The sequence below is a fragment of the Engraulis encrasicolus genome, chromosome 2, assembly GCF_034702125.1.
Source record: "Engraulis encrasicolus isolate BLACKSEA-1 chromosome 2, IST_EnEncr_1.0, whole genome shotgun sequence".
NCBI lineage: Eukaryota > Metazoa > Chordata > Actinopteri > Clupeiformes > Engraulidae > Engraulis > Engraulis encrasicolus.
Genome location: NC_085858.1, coordinates 28,805,247 through 28,828,008, shown reverse-complemented (window position 1 = coordinate 28,828,008; position 22,762 = coordinate 28,805,247). Strand labels below are relative to the sequence as shown.

At 40.5% G+C, this 22,762-nt stretch overlaps 1 protein-coding gene across 4 annotated transcripts; it reads left to right on the top strand.

The window, feature by feature from the left end:
* The first annotated feature begins 617 nt into the window (after positions 1–617).
* On the top strand, positions 618–20,766 carry septin2 (septin 2). 4 transcript variants are annotated; one of them, XM_063185573.1, is made up of 13 exons: positions 618–713; positions 8,724–8,745; positions 8,851–8,965; positions 9,761–9,847; positions 10,585–10,708; positions 12,191–12,325; positions 13,795–13,912; positions 14,253–14,354; positions 14,687–14,832; positions 15,907–16,029; positions 17,880–17,943; positions 18,992–19,090; positions 19,936–20,766. In XM_063185573.1, the coding sequence occupies exons 2-12, from the start codon at positions 8,737–8,739 to the stop codon at positions 19,070–19,072; spliced, it is 1,104 nt and encodes a 367-aa protein (XP_063041643.1). In that variant the 5' UTR covers positions 618–713; positions 8,724–8,736; the 3' UTR covers positions 19,073–19,090; positions 19,936–20,766. The 4 variants fall into 4 exon arrangements, with proteins under 4 accessions (XP_063041643.1, XP_063041627.1, XP_063041618.1 ...); XM_063185557.1 differs by having other exon boundaries at positions 8,724–8,760; XM_063185548.1 differs by lacking the exon at positions 618–713 and having other exon boundaries at positions 8,724–8,760; positions 15,907–15,990.
* Positions 20,767–22,762: the final 1,996 nt, after the last annotated feature.

The window sequence follows — 22,762 nt, the reverse complement described above, 5'->3', positions numbered from 1 at the left end:
TCCTTTTTCGAAAAACCCTGACAGGACAACAGGCCTAATTTTCCCAGCCACAGACTCTCTATGTGCATTTCAATCATTATTTTCATCACTTTCCTTTGGATATTGCAAGGTGGCCAACTTTATTTTCATTATTTTCAGTTCAGTTAACCTTTGTAAACATTTTGTAAGGGAACAGAGCAGAATAGTATACTGAAAATAGGTACTCTTTCATGAATATCACTTTATAATACTGTGTAATAATGCATGAAAACAATTCATTTTGGAAAATGGCGGCCATATTAAATTCTGGGCAAAAGTTGAGGTGGCCCCATGTTTTCATTTCTTCTAACAGTTCCTTCTGGTCAGTAATCCACAGAGAAAAGACGAACGCCTAATTGTTCCACCTGATGACCTGCCTAAATAATGAAGATTGGCCAACAGGCTATTCAGGCAGGGAGGAGAACCCCCCCCCCCCCCCCCCACCCCACACACACACACACACACACACACAATAAAAGCAGAAATATTCTAGTAATCTAAACTCTCTGATAAAAGTTACAAAGTATCTGTTTGAACCAATGATTTGAACAAAGTTAAATAGCGCCATCATGCGGTACAATACTGTCAACTTCCCGGAAGCACTGGAATTCAAAGAATGTAAATTGTTACAGCGAGCGCGTACGGTGCCATTGAGAAGTTACGAACACTTTTTGGTTGCCTCGGATATCCCGACGGTAAGGATTCAAAGTGCTACATTGTGCATTGCAATTGTATACAGCTGTCATCTGTGTTGAAGATGCTATCAAACTTGTTGGACAAAAGCCGCGTATATTTTGATAAACCGACTTAGATGTAGGCTTCGTTGCCGACCTGAATTGTAGATACGGTAGTCACTCAATGCAAAATCCAATCATTCGCTAAAAGATGCTACCTCAAACTTTAACACCATTAACTGACCACCATTGTATAATCTTTCGCTGTGAGTCTATTGTGTGTCGAATTCTGACTAACGACGATGAAGTTAATCCTTCAAATGTGGTTGTTGGGGGTACTATTCATTGTCGGTGGCTAGCTAACTTTTTAGGCTAACGTGATTTCAGGTAGATAACATACACGTATTGGTGCCAATCCACTGAATGTTTTGATTGTTTAAGAAGTAAAATGTGGGCATAGAAATTATGTGAAAGCAAGAAACTTACGATACACTTAGCTGAGGAAATGATCCGATTTTGATTTACGGCGATGTTGACGACACAAAACCGATAACGAAATGGATTGCAAATCGATTGCTGGGATTTGCATATGCTAGTTGGGTACATCGATATACTCCAAGTCTATTGCTCTATTGGAAATGACAACAATTCGACCAGGTTGTCATTCATATTTGATACATTTTCAACGACATCGTGTTAAGGGCGTAACCTCCTTGCAGTGTAGCAGAAGAGGTAGCTGGCTAACAAGGCCACAGTATGTTAGCCAATGAAGATTCAGCGTGACATTTAGCACATGTTTAGTGATGGGGTGTGTTAATAGATGCAATCAACCCATTGCAATGTCGTAAGGAATCGTTCAGTCTGGTTAGCATCTTTCTAATTGTATTTTGAGTACTTTGAGTGATGCATTCGTCGACACACATCTGGCTCTCGACAGGAAGTGACAATTCAGACAGATATCCGATGTAGCAGAACATCCTTGCTTGTCTAAACGTAATCTGGCGATAACATTATGCCCTGTTGAAATGGAACGTTGTTTCCCAACTAGCTGCTACAGTTGTTGCAGTTGTGTGTTTTGATAGAATCCCAGGGTTGTCACACAGTTACTGCAATAGTGCAGTGCAATGTGAGCAAACTTTTCCACATCAAGATGGTTAGGCCCAGTGGGGAGGAAAGGTCCATCAGTTTTTCGTCTGCCGTGCATCCGGTTCGGTTGCAATAAATCAGACGAGTTGACAAGGCCTCTACAGGCCCTACAGATGTCAGACATATTGTGATGTACTGTGCATTTTCTGACATCTCGGCAAGAATAGGTCTATGTGCTGTTTCCCAGGACTTAAGTGCCATCATGGTGCAACTGTTCATGCCAAAGTTTTATGTAGTTGTAATGCCAATATGTGAATTAATTTCTTTACCTTATGCATCTGCTACTGGTGCTGTGGTACTCTGAATCAACCTAGTTGCCAGTGTTTGCCACGTTACGGGGCATGTACTTTAGATGAACCTGTCAATCAGCTCTGGGGGGAAAGTGTAATCTTGTGCAAATAGGAATGGAATGCCAATATTTCCCATTGTTTAATATTAAGTGTTTTAATGTCCTTTTTTAAACTGCATTCATCTGAGCATATGAGCAAAAAAAAATACCTGTATACATTGCTTCAAATTTTGGTTTGGTGTGAATATAAACCAAAGGCCTTTTTAGAGCTTAAGTTTTGTCCTCTGCATTGACAGTTTAATGAGGATGCATGTATTTGGCTAATTTAACATTTTCGGCTTTATCGAGAAGACACTTAAGTAGCAAAATCACAGCTTTCAAAGTTCCAAGAACGGCTTGAACAGCACAGAGTTGCTGTTGTAGAATGCACCCATCTGTAAATGTCAAATAATACAAGTTAAGTTTATGCTATCATTTAACTCTCAGTACTGTCATGAATTTCAGCTCACAAACAGTTAAAGCACCAAGGCACTGGAACTGGCCTTGGAATACTAAGTAAGCTCTATTCATGTGCTGGTGTCGGACACCATTTCCATGCCTCTTTTGTCAATCAGGTGTAGAAGACCCTTAGCCAAGCAGGCAATTAGCCTGTAGGAAGGGCATGGTGGTGGGATACTGATAGGGGTAGCAACATCATTGTTTTGGACGGATTAAAAATTGGAAAATTAAACTGGACCACCAAATATACAGTAACACGTGTTTGCAGACTTCATGCAGAACCAAACTAAGATCAATGTTCGCTAAAACACTAGTATAACCTTCTTCACATTGCCTCAACGTCGTGCCTTCTCATTGCACAGGCACATTTTGCTGTCATTTCCTTTCAAGTTCTCTGGAAGGCTGTGAGGCACAGGGGCCTTTGTGGGGCAGATGTTCGCAATGTCAACGCTAAGATTCCATCTGACAATGTCATAGATATGTGTACTGTACAATACAGTACAACATGTATTGATATAGCGCAGTCTTACTGTGCAAACTTACTGTACATGTCTCTATGTCACTTCTGATGCGTTTTCCTTTCCTGCCCTGCTCTCGGCAGCTGAACTGACACAGACTTCCTGTCTTCTCCGAACCATAAAAGGTTCATGCTCACATCACATGGCCGCATTCACAATGCCATCGCCACTCAGGGCTACATCATCTCTCACCGTCTATCTATAATCTGGATAGCAAACCGGTTATTTTGGTTGGAAAATAAGTTAGAAACTCTGAACACTTTTCATAAAAGTCACACGGACTGCCAGTAGAGGTGAATAAGTTTCCATTTTGTTGAAATTTGGTGTTAATTTATTCAGCGTTAAACACGCACGCAATGAAGGCAAATTATCCAAATGTCTACCGTTGTCATTCAGGCTCGAGCACTCTAAAAATCTGTTCTGAAAAGACAACTATGTAATCTGCATGGGAAAATGGTTAGGCCTACTAGATTCATAAACTTGGAAGTCTCTGAAATGCTCCTGGAAGTCAGCAAGAGTGCTAGTAGAGATACTATGCGTGTCCAACTTGCTGTCTATTTTGGCATATTGTGTTATGAGATGATGAGCAAAATGTTACTAAAATGTGCTGCTGGTTCTAAGAGTCGTTTTTACAGTACACACACACACACACAAGTAAGACTGAGTGTCTGTGTGGATGTTTCGCTGTCTTTTCCCAGACATCTGTGTGAACAGGAAATCAAAATCAGCAGTCTATGCTGTCTCAAAGCCTTTAGGATATAATCACAGTGCCTATATATAGGCTTATTCAAGATCTCACATTTGTATACGTAACAGGAAAGGTTTTCCAAACAGAAATGGATCATATGATATGAAGAGCTTTGGCAGCAAAAGAAGTTTGAGATAAGATAACTGAAGACCCTTTGTCATATACTTGGAATATCCACTATGCTGCTGTATATGAAACATTTAGGGGTTGTAACCAGCCTCTTTTTTTCCTCAAAGTTGGAAGTCAAATATTCAGAATAGCAGAGAACAAAATGGCCAAATGGCATTCTAAAACCACAGTGATTCAGTGCTTGGTCAGGCCATGACTTTAAGGGTCATTTCACGTGAAATCAGACACTTTGGGACCCGACCGACCCGGATTTCAATCATACTTGGTGTGCCTTTTTAGTAGCAAAGTAGCACCCCAGAACTGCATTGGTTTGAATCTGACACTAATATTAAGGGAGAAACAGACTAGGAAAGGTTCACATGTGAGGGTAGGACACTATACATTCAGCCTTGAATATATCAGTCAGTGTTAGTCACAAAAAGATGCCTGTGGTATTGTTTGAAAGCTCTTTTCTGGCTCTACATATTACACAATCAGCTTGGAATACAACAACTCTCAGAATATGAATTATGATAAATTGAAAAATTAAAAATTGAATATCTAAAAAAACTATATTTTAAAATGGCCAGTTCCTCGTCCAAACGTAGCCGGCAATGTCATTAGCAACACCTCAAATGCTGGTGTTCGGTTCTTTATTCATTTCAGAGAGAATTTGACTCACAAATATGGCATCATACAGACCACTTACTAATAATATGGTAATACCATAGTAGCATCACATGACAAAACAAAAACAAAACAAAAATGGTCAGTTTCCATGGTCCCAGGTTTCAGAAACTAAGGCAGATGTCCATTTATACACGGGTGGGAGACGTGACGCCTTGTTTTTTCGTAACATTGGTTAAAAACCTACAAAACTGTTATTTTCCTTTAAAAAACAAATGTCAATGAAAGAAGATGTGGTACATTATGTTTCATATTAGTCTTGGATGAGAAGAAACATTTTTGTTAAGATTTATGTAAAGGTTTATATGTCAAATTTCCTGCGGTGTGACTGTAACATTAATGAAACAATATATAATAATATATATATAAATTAACCAACAACATTTTGAATAATGTATGAAGCATTTGGCATGATTGCATAAATCTTAACTTTATATTAAGATATGTGAATGTGAAAAAAACTCAAGACAGTAATATTAACTACAAGTTCAATTTCGTAACACAAATTGCGTCCTGTGGGGTGACATGTATGTCAATGTTTGTGAATGGGCAGCTGCAAGGCCAACTACAAGGGTCTTAAAGACTGGCTCCTAACCAGTCAGTACCTCAGTTATTGGAGAGTGCTGTGGAAGTTTAAGGTGACTCTTAACCTCTTAATATGTCTTCATATTGCAATCTTTCTGTCACGCAATGCTTAGGTTCATTTTATGGTGTCCTGTGGTGTGACTGCTCTTATAGAAGGAAAAAAAAGTTTTTTTTATTAATGAAAACACATATTAAGATTAAACGCAATATCATTATCAAGTTAGCATGAGCTCAGATGTCAGTCATGTATACAAAAGGATTAAAATGGCCATCATGCAGTGAATTCCCTGTGGTGTGACTCCATTTTCCTGCGGTGTGACATGCCTATGCTATGTGTTGATGCAGGACACATTTTCCCAAAAATTGCAAAAAATAAGGTGAAATTCCACAGACCACTAAGTGCTTTATTTTTTTCTATTTTTTTCCAGTTTTTATCCATCATTTTTTTCAGGAATTTGAAAAACTTTCTTTTTTTTTGCGTTACGCCCTTAAACGTCAACCACCCACACACCAAATGATGATATGTGAATGTTTGAACATTCCTTCTCTGTGTACCTGTGTCATCTTCCCTTTACCGTACTTTAAAGAGATAATCAATGGCTACACTCTCATTTTGTACTCTACCAGTGCATTTGAAGCAGCAGCTGTGTCTTTTGTAGATAATGTATAAGTATGTCCCGTTGCAGTTAGGTTCCACTACCAGAAGCACATCCTGATGATCCATGACAAGTCTATCTGGTCTGAAGGGAAAAGTGAAGGATGGAGATGGTCCATGAGGATGCAGGAAGTTCAGTTTCACCTCTCCAGTGCTCAGCATACATTCCTCAACACCAGTTGCCATTAGGGGTGCAACGGATCAGAAATCTCACGGTTCGGATCGTTCCTCGGATCAGAGCCCACGGATCGGATCATTTTTCGGATCAGCAAAAAAAAAAAAAAAATCATTATTATTTTATTTTTTTAATTGATAACACAAATAAACATAAGCTGTGTCTTTGTTAGGGGTGGGCATAGATAATTTTTTGAATGTAGATTAATCTCATTGCAATTATGAAATTAATCTAGATTGATATCAAAATGTCTAATTGAGAATATGCACACTACCAAAATAATGGCTTAAAGTCTTGTGACCTACTGACAGATGGTGCATAGACCAGAACTCATGTCCTTAATTGTATCAATCTTTTATTGAAACACAATTGCCTCAGCGGTTCAGCATTTCTGAGAGAGAGAGAGAGAGAGAGAGAGAGAGAGAGAGAGAGAGAGAGAGAGAGAGAGAGAGAGAGAGAGAGAGAGAGAGAGAGAGAGGAGAGAGAGAGAATCGGCATTGACTGTTAAAAAGGGCAGCGGCTGCTTTAAGAAGGCGGAGACTCTGCAGGGACATCAGAGCGCACAGAAAGTCTAACCAGATGATTTAACCTGCTCGCTGTCCTGAGAATGTCAGGAGTCACAACACAAAATGAATTCAGTTTGCCAAAGTTTTATATCACACGCGACAATCGCGGTACGTTACATGAGCATATCTCACTGCGTCGCAAATGCGCTGAACTCAACCGATCGCAACACAAACTTAGCGAGAGTAGTTCTAGACATTGACAGTTCTAGTTTGACAGTCAGTCTTCAAAATGCATGTACAGTAGGCTATCGCACGGAATGTTTAGCAACTATGGCACAGGCAAGATTTCGGGAACAGTTTGTGTTGTTGTTTGTGTTCCATGCAGTGCGTGAGGTAGACGTCCCAAACGACTAGATTGAACATGCGCACAATTTCATAAATCGATCCACTGACCATGTGTGTGCCGAACCGAAATGATTGGTCCGAACGGACCACGGATCAATGATGATCCGTTGCGCCACTAGTTGCCATCATATACAGCTACAACATACCCTTTGATGCTTGAAAATGTAACACATTCCTTTACTGAGCTCACTCTTTCAACTCCTTCTCTGAATGCGGAAAATGGCCTAATGTCCATTGACAATGGGCAGAAGCTGTGTAGTTTTTGAGTACCTGGAATAGTTCTTGCAGATTCAAACCTCTTCAACAGGTTCTCAGCTTCATGATGGTGCATCTCTCTCAAGAACATCCATTGCCAGTTTGCCACAACAGAGATGCACCATCATGAAGCTGAGAACCTGTTGAAAAGGTTGGAATCTGCAAGAACTATTGCAGGTACTCAAAAACTACACAGCTTCTGCCCATTGTCAATGGACACAGTGGAAGTTAGGCCATTTTCAGCATTCAGAGAAGGCAGAGTTGAAAGAGTGAGCTCAGTAAAGGAATGTGTTACACTTTCAAGCATCAAAGGGTATGTTGTAGCTGTATATGATGGCAACTGGTGGCTAGCATGTGTTGAGGAATGTATGCCGAGCACTGGAGAGGTGAAACTGAACTTCTTGCATCCTCATGGACCATCTCCATCCTTCACTTTTCCCTTCAGACCAGATAGACTTGTCATGGATCATCAGGATGTGCTTCTGGTAGTGGAACCTATAACTGCAACGGGACGTACTTATACATTATCTACAAAAGACACAGCTGCTGCTTCAAATGCACTGGTAGAGTACAAAATGAGAGTGTAGCCATTGATTATCTCTTTAAAGTACGGTAAAGGGAAGATGACACAGGTACACAGAGAAGGAATGTTCAAACATTCACATATCATCATTTGGTGTGTATAAATGGACATCTGCCTTAGTTTCTGAAACCTGGGACCATGGAAACTGACCATTTTTGTTTTGTTTTTGTTTTGTCATGTGATGCTACTATGGTATTACCATATTATTAGTAAGTGGTCTGTATGATGCCATATTTGTGAGTCAAATTCTCTCTGAAATGAATAAAGAACCGAACACCAGCATTTGAGGTGTTGCTAATGACATTGCCGGCTACGTTTGGACAAGGAACTGGCCATTTTAAAATATAGTTTTTTTAGATATTCAATTTTTAATTTTTCAATTTATCATAATTCATATTCTGAGAGTTGTTGTATTCCAAGCTGATTGTGTAATATGTAGAGCCAGAAAAGAGCTTTCAAACAATACCACAGGCATCTTTTTGTGACTACATTCAGCCTTGAATATATCAGTCAGTGTTATAGTGTCCTACCCTCACATGTGAACCTTTCCTAGTCTGTTTCTCCCTTAATATTAGTGTCAGATTCAAACCAATGCAGTTCTGGGGTGCTACCTTGCTACTAAAAAGGCACACCAAGTATGATTGAAATCCGGGTCGGTCGGGTCCCAAAGTGTCTGATTTCACGTGAAATTACCCTTAAGTAGAAACACTGTAGTTTTCAAAATCTTCAAAAGTCATTCTGCTTCTGTCAGTAATGTTTTTTTCTTTGCTAATATGTGGTTTCATGTTATGGAGCTGATGATCAACATACCACATGCTTTACTAAAATTTGCTAAGATTTGATGTAATAAGTTTTATTTTTCTTCTTTTGCAGGGTGTCTCTGACCATGTCTCAGGTAGATAAACTCAAGGTAAAAATCTGTGCATATCCAAAAGCAGTGTCAGAAATGCTGCTTAAATATTTGCCCTTTACTGATATACTGTATTTATTATTTTCATAGCAAGGGCAGTTCACCAACCCAGAAACGCCTGGTTATGTTGGATTCGCAAATCTCCCCAACCAAGTCCATCGAAAATCAGTGAAGAAAGGCTTCGAGTTCACGCTCATGGTCGTTGGTAAGCTGGCATTTTCCTACCATCAGATCGTTTGTGTCAAATGTTTCTGTTGTATAGCAGCTGTTGAGCAAGTGATTTTCTTTGGTAATAGCGTCATGGCGGAAACACTGGGGCTACAGTGGGTGTGTTCAGAGACTTACTGTACAGTATTTGCAGTAACCGTTCGGTGCAGTAACAGCGCCAACACTGAAACTGGGGTAAACGGCTTCAAAGCATAGATCAGTGTTTCCCAACTTTTTTTGACTCGCCTAAGCCTTTTTGGTGTACGATGAGTACCCCCTATCCCATGCTCTCTATGTATATTCCTTTATACCAGTATGACTATACTCCATTCAATTGTCATTATCACATTTTCCCGTGTACCCCTAGTGGTACACGTACCCCTGGTTGGGAAACACTGGCATAGATGATCGGTCGGATATTGCAGTTTCTGCAAATTTGACATAGCAATATCTCTAAAACTGGACACATTTGGAAAAGGCTTTGTCGCAAGGTGAAGGAGGTGTTATGAAAACCATTTTTAGTTTTATCACAATTTTGACAAAATATATAGTTAGTGCACTTTGCCTTTGTAGGGCAGAGTCAACCTCCACTATAATCAACAGAACTGGTTACACCAGACACAGCAGCGCAGTGAGCATTAAAAAAAAAACCCATTCCTTTCAACATATCATTTGACAGCGCTTGACTTAACGAAACGCAACGTAACACACCACCACATCCAGTGTAGCCCTGGCCTAAGCCCCTGCTGGCTAGTGGTAATGACTAAATGCACGCCTCTCTTGCCTCCTTCAGGGGAGTCTGGGCTGGGGAAGTCGACGTTGATCAACAGCCTCTTTCTGACTGACCTGTACCCTGAGAGGATCATCCCGGGGGCAGCAGGTGAGAGCTGTGGGCTACTTTTAGCGCCTCGCCATGTCAACAGACCTACCTGGCGACTTGGCTACTTTTATAGGCTTGCCATGTTGACAAACTTACCAGGCTACTTGGCCCCTTTCAGAGCTGTGCTTCTCAAGCTGTGCTTCTCAAGCTGTGAGTAGGCCAGGACATTAGGGTGATACTACTACTACTACTACTACTACTACTACTACTACTTTTGGAATCATGTCATCAAACGTACCATGTTGCAATTTGTAGAACCATGTCAGCAAACCTACCTGGATATTTTGGTACTGCTTTTAGAGCCATGCCATTTCACCAGACGTGTAAGGCTATTTGCCTACCTCTAGAGCCATGTCAAAATGACCATGCTGTTTGGGTACTTTTGGAACCATGGCATTACACTTACCAGGCTATTTGGCTACCCTAGGCTAGGCCGCACTTCTCAACTTGTGGGCAGGCCAGGTAAGGTTGATGTCATGGTGGAATACAAAAACAGAACTGGAATTGTTCCTGTTCTGTATTGCATACCAGGGTTGTTTGAGAGCCTACATGTAAGCCTACAGTTTCAGTTTCTGTAAGAGTTTTGCCATTACCAACACTCAAAACTTTGTTTGCTGTTTTATTCCACAAACCGAATGATCCACGTTACATTTTGAATACCATAGCCAGATTTGTCCTCATACCCGAGAAATGTTCATGACATCAGTAACACTCTTGACTGATTTCTTTCTTTCTAGAAAAGATTGAGCGTACGGTACAGATTGAGGCGTCCACAGTTGAAATTGAGGAGCGCGGTGTGAAGCTCCGTCTGACTGTGGTCGACACGCCTGGCTACGGAGATGCCATCAACAGCCAGGACTGGTGCGTAACTCCCATTTTTATTTGATCTTTATTTTTACCGTTTTGCTTCAATTATGATCAGATGGTGGAAGAGTAAGATAGGAAATGAGTAGAGGAGAGAGATGGGTCTGGGTTGTGTAATTCCCAGGCTGGACTCGACCCTGGATCCCAACATGCAGCTGCCTGATGTGGAATGGGTGCATTAGCTCAGAGCGTCACAGAAACCCCTGTAACTGTTTTTTCCCGTATGTGGTGTTCACGGCTCTAAATTAACACTCGCCAACTGGCCAAATGCTAGCTGGTGGAAAAGACCACCTTACTAGTCACTTTGACCCATTAGTTAGTGTGTGTTTGGCTAATGCACCTGCGAGGCATTTTGGCTGGTGATGGAAAAAATAATTTTAGATAATTTAGAGCCCTGATGGTGTTTATTAGCAGCGCTTAGTGTATGCGGGCATGGAGAGGGCTCAAGCTTGGTGACATATTTGAAGTTTACCCATAGTGTACTGTGAAGGACTCTGCAAGGCCTAAACATAAACATAATGACAAATACAATAGGCCCTGCAGTGGCCAAACGGTAGGGTACTCTCCTGCCATGCGGCTGACCCGGGTTCGATTCCCGGCCCGGGTCCTTTGCCGACCCCTCCCCGTCTCTCTGGGGGGGGGAGAGATGACAAAAGCAATAGTAGTTTGTATGATGCTGTAAACTGTAAATATCTTGATTTAAGATATATAATTGTTGCACTGTGTTATGTATGAATAATAAAGTTAAAAATGACTTGCAATGTTTCAATTAGGACCCTATGCATGAATGTTGTATGTACAAGCTAACATGTTAGTAAGAACATTTCATTACTGTCCTGATGATGTGAAAGTAAGCTTGTTTCGCGCCTACTGTAGCCCTATGTATGCAGCTCCATTATGGATCAACTATAAAAAAAGAGACAATGCGTAAACTCCAAGTAGCATATAATGACTGCCTGAGGATATTGCTGAAAAAGCCCAGGAGTTGCAGTGCTAGTAAACTATTTTGTGACTCAGGACTATGTACTTTACAGGCTCTCCTGAGGAACCTAATGTTTAAGTTCATGTGCCGTTTGGATAAGTCTGAAAACTGCATTATAATGATGCTCACAAGTGCCAGATATAGCTCTGTCCGTTACCAATCATATATGTGGAAACATTGGTATAGCTGCCTTTTAAGACTGTCATGACATAGTTTGTATATGCTTTGGCATCATTGCTGTTTTTTTTTTAAATTATTATTATTTCTTCTTTTTCCTGCACATTCTATTTCTATGTATATGTTGTGTGTCTGCCTATTGGGCCCTGAGCCTGTAATAAAGTTTATATATATCCCTCACCTTGCCAGTGCATCACAGTGGGACAAATATCACTGTTGGGTGTTTGCACAAAATCAATGTTTAAATACTAAGCTGCAGTGTGCTCCAGTTTCTATCTTCAAGGTGTTCAAATGGGTGCATTGTTTGTGTTCTTGTGCAGCTTCAGCACCATTATTGCCTACATCGACGACCAGTTCGAGCGCTACCTGCATGACGAGAGCGGCCTGAACCGCCGACACATCGTTGACAACCGCGTCCACTGCTGCTTCTACTTCATCTCCCCCCTGGGACACGGGTATGTTGGATATTGGATATGGGGTATGGGGTATGGGGTATGTTGGATATTGGATATTGGATATTGGGTATTGGGTATGGGGTATGTTGGGTATGGGGTATGTTGGATGTTGGGTATGGGGTATATGGGGTATGTTGGATATTGGGTATGGGGTATGTTGGGTATGGGGTATGTTGGATGTTGGGTATGGGGTATGGGGTATGTTGGATATTGGGTATGGGGTATGTTGGGTATGGGGTATGTTGGGTATGGGGTATGTTGGGTATGGGGTATGTTGGATGTTGGGTATGGGGTATGTTGGGTATGGGGTATGTTGGATGTTGGATGTTGGGTATGGGGTATGTTGGATATGGGGTATGTTGTGGATTGGACATGGGTATGTTGGATATGGGGTGTGTTGTGTATTCGGCATGGGTGTGTTATTTTCTATTAGCCGCGGGTATGTTGTATATTATAAGTTTAGGCAGAGGACGCGCTCAACTTCTTGGAAAAATGAAAGTCTTTGGGTGCGCGATAAAGTGGATCAACTTAAGGAAGAAAAATCCGCACTCACAAACTGCGTCTCATTATTTATTTGTATTACCACCATGTCCAAAAAGCAAACGCGTTTCGGCTATCAAGCCTTCATCAGCCACAGCCACAGCCATTTATATTACCACCATGTCCAAAAAGCAAACGTGTTTCGTCTATCAAGCCTTCATCAGTGGCTGATGAAGGCTTGATAGCCGAAACGCGTTTGCTTTTTGGACATGGTGGTAATATAAATAAATAATGAGACGCAGTTTGTGAGTGCGGATTTTTCTTCCTTATGTTGTATATTATACACAGATACATGTATGTTATTCTGTATTAGCCACAAGTGTTGTATGTTGTCCATGGGTATGTTCTATATTGGCCATGGGCAGTGCTGTAGTCTACTTTTTTGTGGTGGTATACTGGATATTTGAGCATTTTTTGAGTTGGGTATACTGTATATATTTTTGCTATTCTTAAATAATGGATCAATCAATTTTAAGTGGGTATACTGAAGTCCCTGACATTTTGAAGTGGGTATACTGCGTATACCTGCGTTCTACGTAAACTACACCACTGGCCATGGGTCTGTTGTATTGGGCACGGGTATGTTATTGTGTATTGTCTATGGGTATGTTCTATATTGTACATGGGTATGTTTATTGTTTTTTGTTTTAGTTTGATTTAGTTTTGTTTTTTATTGTATAGTATGCATATGTTGCTTTGTGTTGCAGTTAGCCTACATACAAATTTTAATGTGTGTAGGCTTTACGTTGTGCCTGTGCACAATATAGGAACAACAAAATGCATTTCACTATTCTGTGTTTTATTACCATTCAAGCCATATTGGCAATAAAAGTGAGGACGGAGCATAAAAAATATTGTTATTATTATTATTTCATGGTTTTCTTTTTCTCCTATATTTCCAAATTAAAATGTTGCTTTTCTCTCCGCAGTCTGAAACCTCTTGATGTGCAGTTCATGAAGGCCATCCATAACAAAGTGAACGTGGTGCCTGTCATCGCCAAGGCTGACACCCTTACACTCAGGGAGCGGGAGAGGCTCAAGAGAAGGGTAAGGGCTTTTGACGCAGATTTTCATTCATGCGTTACCGGAATCCTCTTCGTTTTGCAAAGGCCTACATACCTCAGAAGTATTTTGTTAGCAAGTGCAGCTTTTCAAAGTATCATCGTTTGCAGATGAAGACCTGAATCCTCTTTGAAAATTCACCTTCATTATTTACTGTGCTCACTGATGTGATAATCTTACCGTTTTAGCTTAGACTTAAAGTGGCTCAGTTTCAACCGGAAAGTTTGTCAGAAAATAAAAAGGACAGATGTGCTATACCATTCTCGAAGCTTTGGGTGGACAACTTTGCAGTTTCTTCACTGAGTTTCTTGTGTGTGTTTTCCAGATTCTTGATGAGATTGACGAGCATGGCATTAAAATCTACCACCTGCCTGATGCTGAGTCTGACGAGGATGAGGACTTCAAGGAACAGACCAGGATTCTCAAGGTCAGGGGGTGATTCTCAAAGTCAAGGGTGACCAGATTCTGGGCCTTATGGACCCAGTTTAACAAAGGAAAACATTCGCACATTCGTCTCAATGGGTGCTTGACTAGCAACGTCAAATAATGGCAAAAATAAAGTTGGACACACCGAGCTCCCGTGTCACATTGAAATAATAGAAACGGTAGCTCGGTGTGGCGGACTTTATTTTTGCTATTATTACCTTATGGAGCCAGCTGTCTTCTGCTGGCTGCTTACCCTGACTTTTGCACACCATTAGCGGTAACCTCTACATTTCATCATGTCGATGACCATCTCCACGGCGTGTGTCTCCTCAGGCCAGTATCCCGTTCGCAGTGGTGGGCTCCAACCAGCAGATCGAGGCCAAGGGGAAGAAGGTGCGGGGGCGGCTGTACCCCTGGGGGGTCGTGGAGGTGGAGAACCCGGAGCACAACGACTTCCTCAAGCTGCGCACCATGCTCATGTAAGCCTTTACAGTACCGATAAACAACATGCTCATGCAAGGCTTTACAGTACCGAGAAACAACATGCTCATGCAAGGCTTTACCCTCTCGTGATGCCTCTATTGATATCCTCAAGCTGCACACCATGCTCATGGTATGCCTTTACAGCAGTGGTTCTCAAACTTTTTTGAACAAATGCCCCCTTGACCTCATCATAAGTCTGCCAACGCCCCTTAATATTTCAAAATAATATGGACTAATGCCCCCCCAATTGCAACTAAGCACCCCCTTAATCAGCTGTCTCCTTCTCAACACCCCCCGAGGGCTCCCTAATGTCCCCTGGCGGGCTGTAGAGAAACGTTGAGAAACACTACATAACAGTATCAATAAACACCATGCTCATGTGAGCTTTTCCCCTCTACCATTGATATCCTCAAGCTGTGCACCATGCTCATGTAATGATTAGCGTTACCTTTGATGAATACTTGTTGCATCAGTTCGTAGTGTCCATTTACTAGTTTATGTGTAGTTTGTGTAAATGTCCATTCCATCCTTCTTTTTGTATGTACTGACAATGTCTTGTGTAATACCGTTGTCTTAATGCATGTCTATAGCAGTATTATGTATTACATGTTAAGTCTGTAATGAAGTCTGTTTTATTAGAAAATATCTCTGTTTACATGATGTTTATTGTACTGACAAAGCTGTGTTGTATATCCTGTGTAGTACTCAAATGCCGGATCTGCACTACGAGGATTTGATTAGAAGTCATCTCTGACATTTTTATTGTTCTGACAAAGCTGTCTTGTATATTCCATGTTCTGTAGCGCTCACATGCAGGATCTGCTCTATGAGGACTTTATTAGAAAGTGATCTCTGCTATTTTTACTTTTTTCAATGTTGTTTATGATGTGTAGTACTCACACACACAGGTCTGCTAGTTTTTTCCGCTTATTCTTTTATCATTGTAATATATTTTTCCTGTGTTGTATATCCCGTGTAGTACGCACACACACACACGTCTGCTATATCTCTCTGCTTATTATTTTATTATTATTGTAATATATTTTCCCTGTGTTGTATATCCCGTCTAGCACTCACATGCAGGACCTTCAGGAGGTGACTCAGGATCTGCACTATGAGAACTTCCGCTCGGAGAGGCTGAAGCGCGGCGGCAGGTTGTCCTCTCATGGTTATGTTCTGCCTCTCTCGCCTGCGTACGTACGCTTCCTCTGCAAACTCTCTGCATGCCTTTCTCTGCCTTCCCTATGGTTAGCTCATAGTAATACGAAAGGAACAGTCCACCATTTTTTAGAAATATGTTTTTTACACATTTTACACCTCCCCTTGAGTTAAATAGTCCTACCTTTTTTTGTGTTCTTCCAGCTGTTCTCTGTGTCTGGTGATACTGTATTACTTCTTAGCGTGCATCACTGAACGTAATGGGACCAGTGGCTACCTTTTAGTGTCTGGTACCATCCTGTTCAGTGAAACATGCTAAAGTGATCACCAGAAACAGAAAAGGGCTGGAAGAACAGAAGGGAGGTATAACTTAACTATGTGTATTTAAATTGAGGGGAGGTGTAAAATTAGCACATTTCCAAAATGGAACGTTCCATAGAATAGTAATGAAGATAAGTTGTAAATGATACAGTTTATAAATGATACATAAATTATACAAGGAAATCATGAATAAGCTTAGCATGGACTACGAATTACAGAGTGATTTGTGTTGCAAGTGATGGAAGCAAAACATCATATCTCAAGTGGTTGGTATTCCAGAATGCTGTGACTCATTTGAAATGATGCTGTGCCACCAGGGTATGTACACCTAGTCTACGAAAGTACGAGAGTCTTAATGACAGGACATCTAGTGGGTTTAAATGATTGTAGTCTCGTGTTTAAAGAAAACTCTTCACTAATGTTTGAAATAAAATCCTTTACACATCTTACCACATTTACAGCAGGTGTGTCGGCTCAAGATATGGTAATTCAAAAGCCCTTTTTAAGACATTTCATACTTACTTTTTTTTGTTTTTTTCCCATATACAAACACACTTGTCACAAAAAACATTATTCTACTATGGGAAGGTATTTTTTTAAAAAATTCTGACTGGTCTCTAAAGTCGTCCTCTCCTGTTCTTTTCCCTGCTCCTAATGCGCGCCACTAAATTTCTGTCTCACCACTGTACACCGCTAAACTACTGTCTCACAGCTGCACACAACTAAATGTCTGTCCCTCGGCTGCACAACTAAATTCACAACTCCCTTTGCCTTGTTCCTTCATGCTCACTGCTTGCTAAATGTCACTCAATGTTGCTTTGCTAACGAAATCGTACAGTCTGTCAAATAAGTGTGATTCTGTGCTTAGGGACTTGATGTCTTCTTATTTATGAGCTTGGGGGAAGGATTATTATTTCAATGCCTAATTTCATTGTATTATATTGGTAAGTTTGGTCTCAAGGAGATGTTAACAAGTTGAAGTCTTAAACAATACACAGCATTTGAGGAATGATAACTTTAACACATTATGATGTTCTTTGTTGTTGACTTGGAGTGGTGGGGCTGGTAGGGCAAGAATGTGATGTGAAGTGAAAAAGAATAACGTCCGCAAACACTGCTTGTCTTCTGTGAAAATTGAATGGCAAGAGCGCAACGTTTCGACCTTCAAGATGATGAAGACCTGAAGGTTGAAACGTTGCGCTCTTGCCATTACATTTTCACAGAAGACAAGCAGTGTTTGCGTACTTTTTTTTTCACTTGGATTATTGCCTTTATTGTCCTGCACCTGGCCCATTGGGTGGGATGTTCACACATCTACTCCTCTGAACAAGAATGTGATTTTACCAACACCAACACTTATCGCTGGTTGGTTTGGTAAAGACTCTACTGAAGTCAACCATGTGAACAGAAACACATATACCTTAGACCCTCCATATGAAAATGCAGTAAATGGAGCACAAGGAACCAAGTTAGAATGTAGAAGGCCAACAGCTGTACAGTAATGTTCCCTTGCTGACCTGAGCTGTGTGCCATGTGGGTGGTGTGGCCGTGTGGTTGTTCACAGGAAGGAACAGCCAGTGCCGGAGGAAATGGACAAGGACATGATCTTACAGGAGAAGGAGGCTGAGGTACGCAACCCTGACTTTTGAAAATTTCCATATGGGGCACCCAAGTCACGTCCTTCTACTTCCGGTCCATGGGGCTGTTACTCGCAACATTTTGAATGGGAGTGAATGGAGAGAGTGGAGCTAAATCCTGATTCCGTTTCGCATGTGCTCTGGATCTCGCATATGATGGTAGTGAATGTTAAAGGTTTTGATTGCCGTTGTAAGGCCACTCATTTTCGGCAGGCAAGAAAGGTTATTTTAGTTCCTGTGCAAAACTGGGTAAGAGACTACAAGGTGCACAACCAGCCCTACTGCTGTACCGCGGCTGAAGTGGCTGCACGTCAGACATGCGATTTATGTTGTGTAGTCCAAATAATTACATATTTTTGCACGCACGCAACTCAAAAGCGCTTGACGAGTGAAGTCGACCATCACAACATTGGTAATCATTGATTCTGACGGTACAACATCCAGGGGGGAATGCTAGATGGGTCGGAAAATAGGTTTGATCAGTCTATTACAGCCCAGTCAAAATGTTTAACTTAAAATTTTAACTCTCAGCCCATGAGCTGCCCGGAAGGGGCAGAGACTTAGGTACAATGAAGAGGTGGTAATCCCATAGAGTTAAAGACACATATTTGATGCAACCAACGCTGCATTCAGCTGTTTGGAATGAACATTCTAAACAGCTAAATGAGAAGGAGGCTGAGGTACGCACCCATGACCGTTGGAAATGTCCATATTACTTAGCACAGAGCAAATGAAGAGGTGTGAATCCATATAAACGAAGTAAAAAAAACCTTGCTACAGATTTGATGTAGGCAGTTCTGAATTCAGCTGTGTGATGAGTCTCATTTAGCTGTCTAGAATGCACTTTCCCAAAGTCTGCTGTGTTTAAGGAAAATTTGACGGGCTTTCTACTTTCTGAACCCAAGAGTGTAATCTCTGATCAAATGCATATAATTAGGAATGAGCTGTAGTGTGACAGTATTGAAAACAACTGAACATGTTTTTGGAATTGCTGTGTAAGTGGCTGATGAATTGTCCACCCCCCTGTGCTGTGTTGTAGCTGCGCCGTATGCAGGAGATGATCGCCAAGATGCAGGCCCAGATGCAGAAACAAGGAGACGGAGAGGGAGATCACGCCTGAGGGACTCGCCACTAACAGGCAAGTGGCCATTCTGTTGAAAACCCAGTGTTAACCATGTACTGACCATTCTGTGGTGCTACACCACAGCATGAAGGCTGAGCACCACCATCCTTTCAGTAGAAAACCAGTGTTTCCCATATAGCCCTAGTGAACACTCCACAGAATGAAAACCTAATGCCACACAAAGATAAATAGCTGCACATATGTACATGTCAGTGGGGGTGCACGCATAACACTTTCACTGGCCAAATGTTCTTTTGCCCAGGTAATCACACACAATCCTACTTGTTCTGAGGGAAACACTGAAACAGTAGGATTTTATTGTCACCATCTACTCCGAAAATGACAAATTAGACCTAACTGGTATAAAAAATTAACAAAATTGTTCAAACTGCTTAAGGTAAATATGCATGGATACTGTAGCCGTTCTTAATAGTGCACTGTGTGATATTTTTAGTAGCTTATTTCCAGAAATTATGTTGCCTATTCACAATAGGCACGGCTAGGGCCCACTTGAAAAAGAGACAACTGCCTCAATATGATTACCCTAGTAAAATAAAGGATAAACTTACCACCATCAAAGTATAAGTAGTTATTATGACTGGGAAAATCTCACTTTTCATACATAAGGTCGATCATCTCCATGTCTGCCATTTAGAATTTTAAGAAATAGACATGGCTGCAAAACTTACTGTACTTTTGTCATACTTGACAAAATACTTGTCTATTATTTAGTAAATATTCATGAAAAGATTACATTTGGCAATAGGCAGCCCCATTTCAATGAGCAGCACAGTTGCTATACCTTCTCTGGCCCCAATCCTACAGTGCACCTTTGAATATCTCTGCCATCTTCTCCCCAGGTCCAGAACTGCCAGTTGGTTTGGGATGGAAGGAAAGACCACAGAAGTGCAAAGACGTGCAAGAAGAAGTGAAAAGATTGCCATGGTTTTAAGATTTTTTTTATAACAGTATTTGTTTTTTTATTATTATTATCAAGGCACCATTACATTGTTTGTCTAACTATAATCCAAATGAAAAGCGAGTGTTTTTCTCTTTTGTTTTCTCTTCTTTTTGCTTTTTTTATGTTGCTGCAAAGAGCCAAATATTTTTATGTGTGCACATATATAACCTATACTTTTTGTCATCCCCATTGAAGTAACCAGTTGTATTTTCTTACTGTAATTCCAACACACTGCCACCGATTATATCGGTGAACTGACCAGATGTTTTCCTTTTGGTCAGTCATTTAAAGGAAGGGCGGTTTGTAGCTATTGCAATATTTCAAGTAGGGGAATTGGGAGGAGTAATTGGTTATGAGAGAAGCTTATGAATATGCATGTTGGTATTGACCTTGAAACTGTGCCTCAGTGAACACCCAGCTGTTGTCTGCCTGATACATCTTATTGTTTCAGACCAAAATGTGACATAACATTTGAAGGAGGAGGTAGCTCTGATACTTAACAAAGCTACCCAGTATTTTGTGCCCCTCTTTTTTTATTATCCTATGTGGTCTGTTACAAAATGCTGTGTAATTGTCTAGTATTAAGCGGTATAGATTTTTAATGTCGGTTTTCATTTTTTTATAAGTCATGAGTTCACAGTGCTTTGATGGTTAACCAAGGTAACATTCCAGTGTCCCCCCTTTCTTCTCATGACATTTATAATAAACCAATAAAGATATTTTTATTGTGCATTTGTCTATGTTTGTATTTCATTTGTTAATCAGCAAGAGGCTTACAGGCCAACAAATGTGTGTGCACTCTAGATCGTATCTGACACTGACGGGCAATATTAAGTATGGACAAAGTGCTTTGGTTGCCTTCATTCGGGATGAGGCGAAAATACAAGGCGGCGTTTAAAATAGAGTAAATAAAAAGCCTCACAAGTTAACATGCATTTGTTGGGAGTTTCGTATGTGTTGTCTGGACACCACACTGATTGAACTGAACAGAAACGCCTGAAGGGATGAGTCGGTTGAATTCTACAAAACGGCTAAGGAGGATGTTTCAAATACTTGATCTGAATTAATAATGATTGAAGGTGTGAATGGTGATGGCGTCTCGTGTGGCCTGCTCGTGTCCATATCTTAAGCTATGCTGCTCCAGTTCTCCTTTCTTCTATCAGGGATATTGGCTGATGTGGTACAGACTGCATAGTCATGTGCACAGCCTTGGAAGACTGAAGCTGCTACTGCCCTCTAGAGGTCTGTTGGGGGGCATGCGTCCTCATCAGGAACAGTCCCAAGGTCGGAGCTGAACATGATCAGCATGGATGTACTTTTAGGTGTGGATGGTGGCGGTGACATGTCCATACTCCTTTTGAGATGAAGTTAGCTTATCCCCACCACCTTTTCCAAAAATAGTATAGAATGAATAATTGACCCAGACAATTTACCATAATGTCCCCACCACTTTCAAAGCCAAATATACACCTTTGATGATCAGGGTTGCTGCTAGAAATAAGCAGAGTATGCAGAGTGCTTAGGGCACTAACAAGTGCTTAGGGCACTAACAACCACCTTTCTCCAAAAATGTGGGCCTCTTAAATTGAGTGACTAAGAAACGTCATGAAGTTTAAAGAAAGTTACTTAACAAAACATATTTATTAGGCTTTTTATTAATCTATAACATTTATTACATTTATTTTACATTTATTTAGTTACATTTTACATTTATAACAACTAAACATTTTCCAGCACCAAGTAAATGTAGTAAACCTAGTAAATCTAAATCTAACTTTTAGCTGTGCTATGCATTTCTTATACATTATTATTATTATTATTATTATTGTTATTGTTATTATTATTACTACTATTTATTTATTTAATTATGAGGGCGGCCTCCTGCCCAGTTATGGTTAGGGCCCCCAAAACCTTAGCAGTGGCCCTGTCTGAATTACTGGGAATGCAGCAGTTAGAACTGTTGGAAATTTGATGCATTCTATTATCTGATAGAGGAAGACGTGATGTAGTAAATTGGACTGTGCTTATAGATGAGCTACTACTTTAATCCTTATAGCGTCCAGATGTATTTTCCCCAAATGGCTGCTTCAGGGCGGTTAGCCATTGGCCTTCCTCACTATGCCAGCTGCTCTAAATACTGTATAATGCCATAAATGGCCTACTGTCAGTGAGTCCACATTATTATCACAGTCTAGTAGCTTTTGTTTGTTTTTCTTTTTTGCTTGCTACGTAAAAAAAAGAATCCATCACAGGATATGACTGATGTGAAAGGTAAGCCAATGTTGATTTTATTATTAATAATAATAATTTTATTATTTTGGCCTAAACAAATCATCTAATTGCAAAAGACTTGCGTCATGTGTAGACCATAGTTATTTTTTCTTCTTCCTATTATTATTATTATTATTATTATTATTATTATTATTATTATTATTATTATGTTGCGTATATAACATGCATTTAATAACTTTAACAAACTATACATTATTACTATTATTATTATTATATTTATATCAAGCATTTAATATTCATATCATTAGTCATTCTTGCTTAGCCTTGTAGGCTATATTTAGAAGAGATTAGGCTGTCCCAGGTAGATGCGCACTTGCTGTAAGCCTTCCCATTCACAGAAAGGCTAACTCGTTTAAACGAGGATCAACCTAAATCTCTCTTATGTCATTCAGGTGGACTGCCTGCCTGTTAGACTGAAGACGTCTTACTCAGAA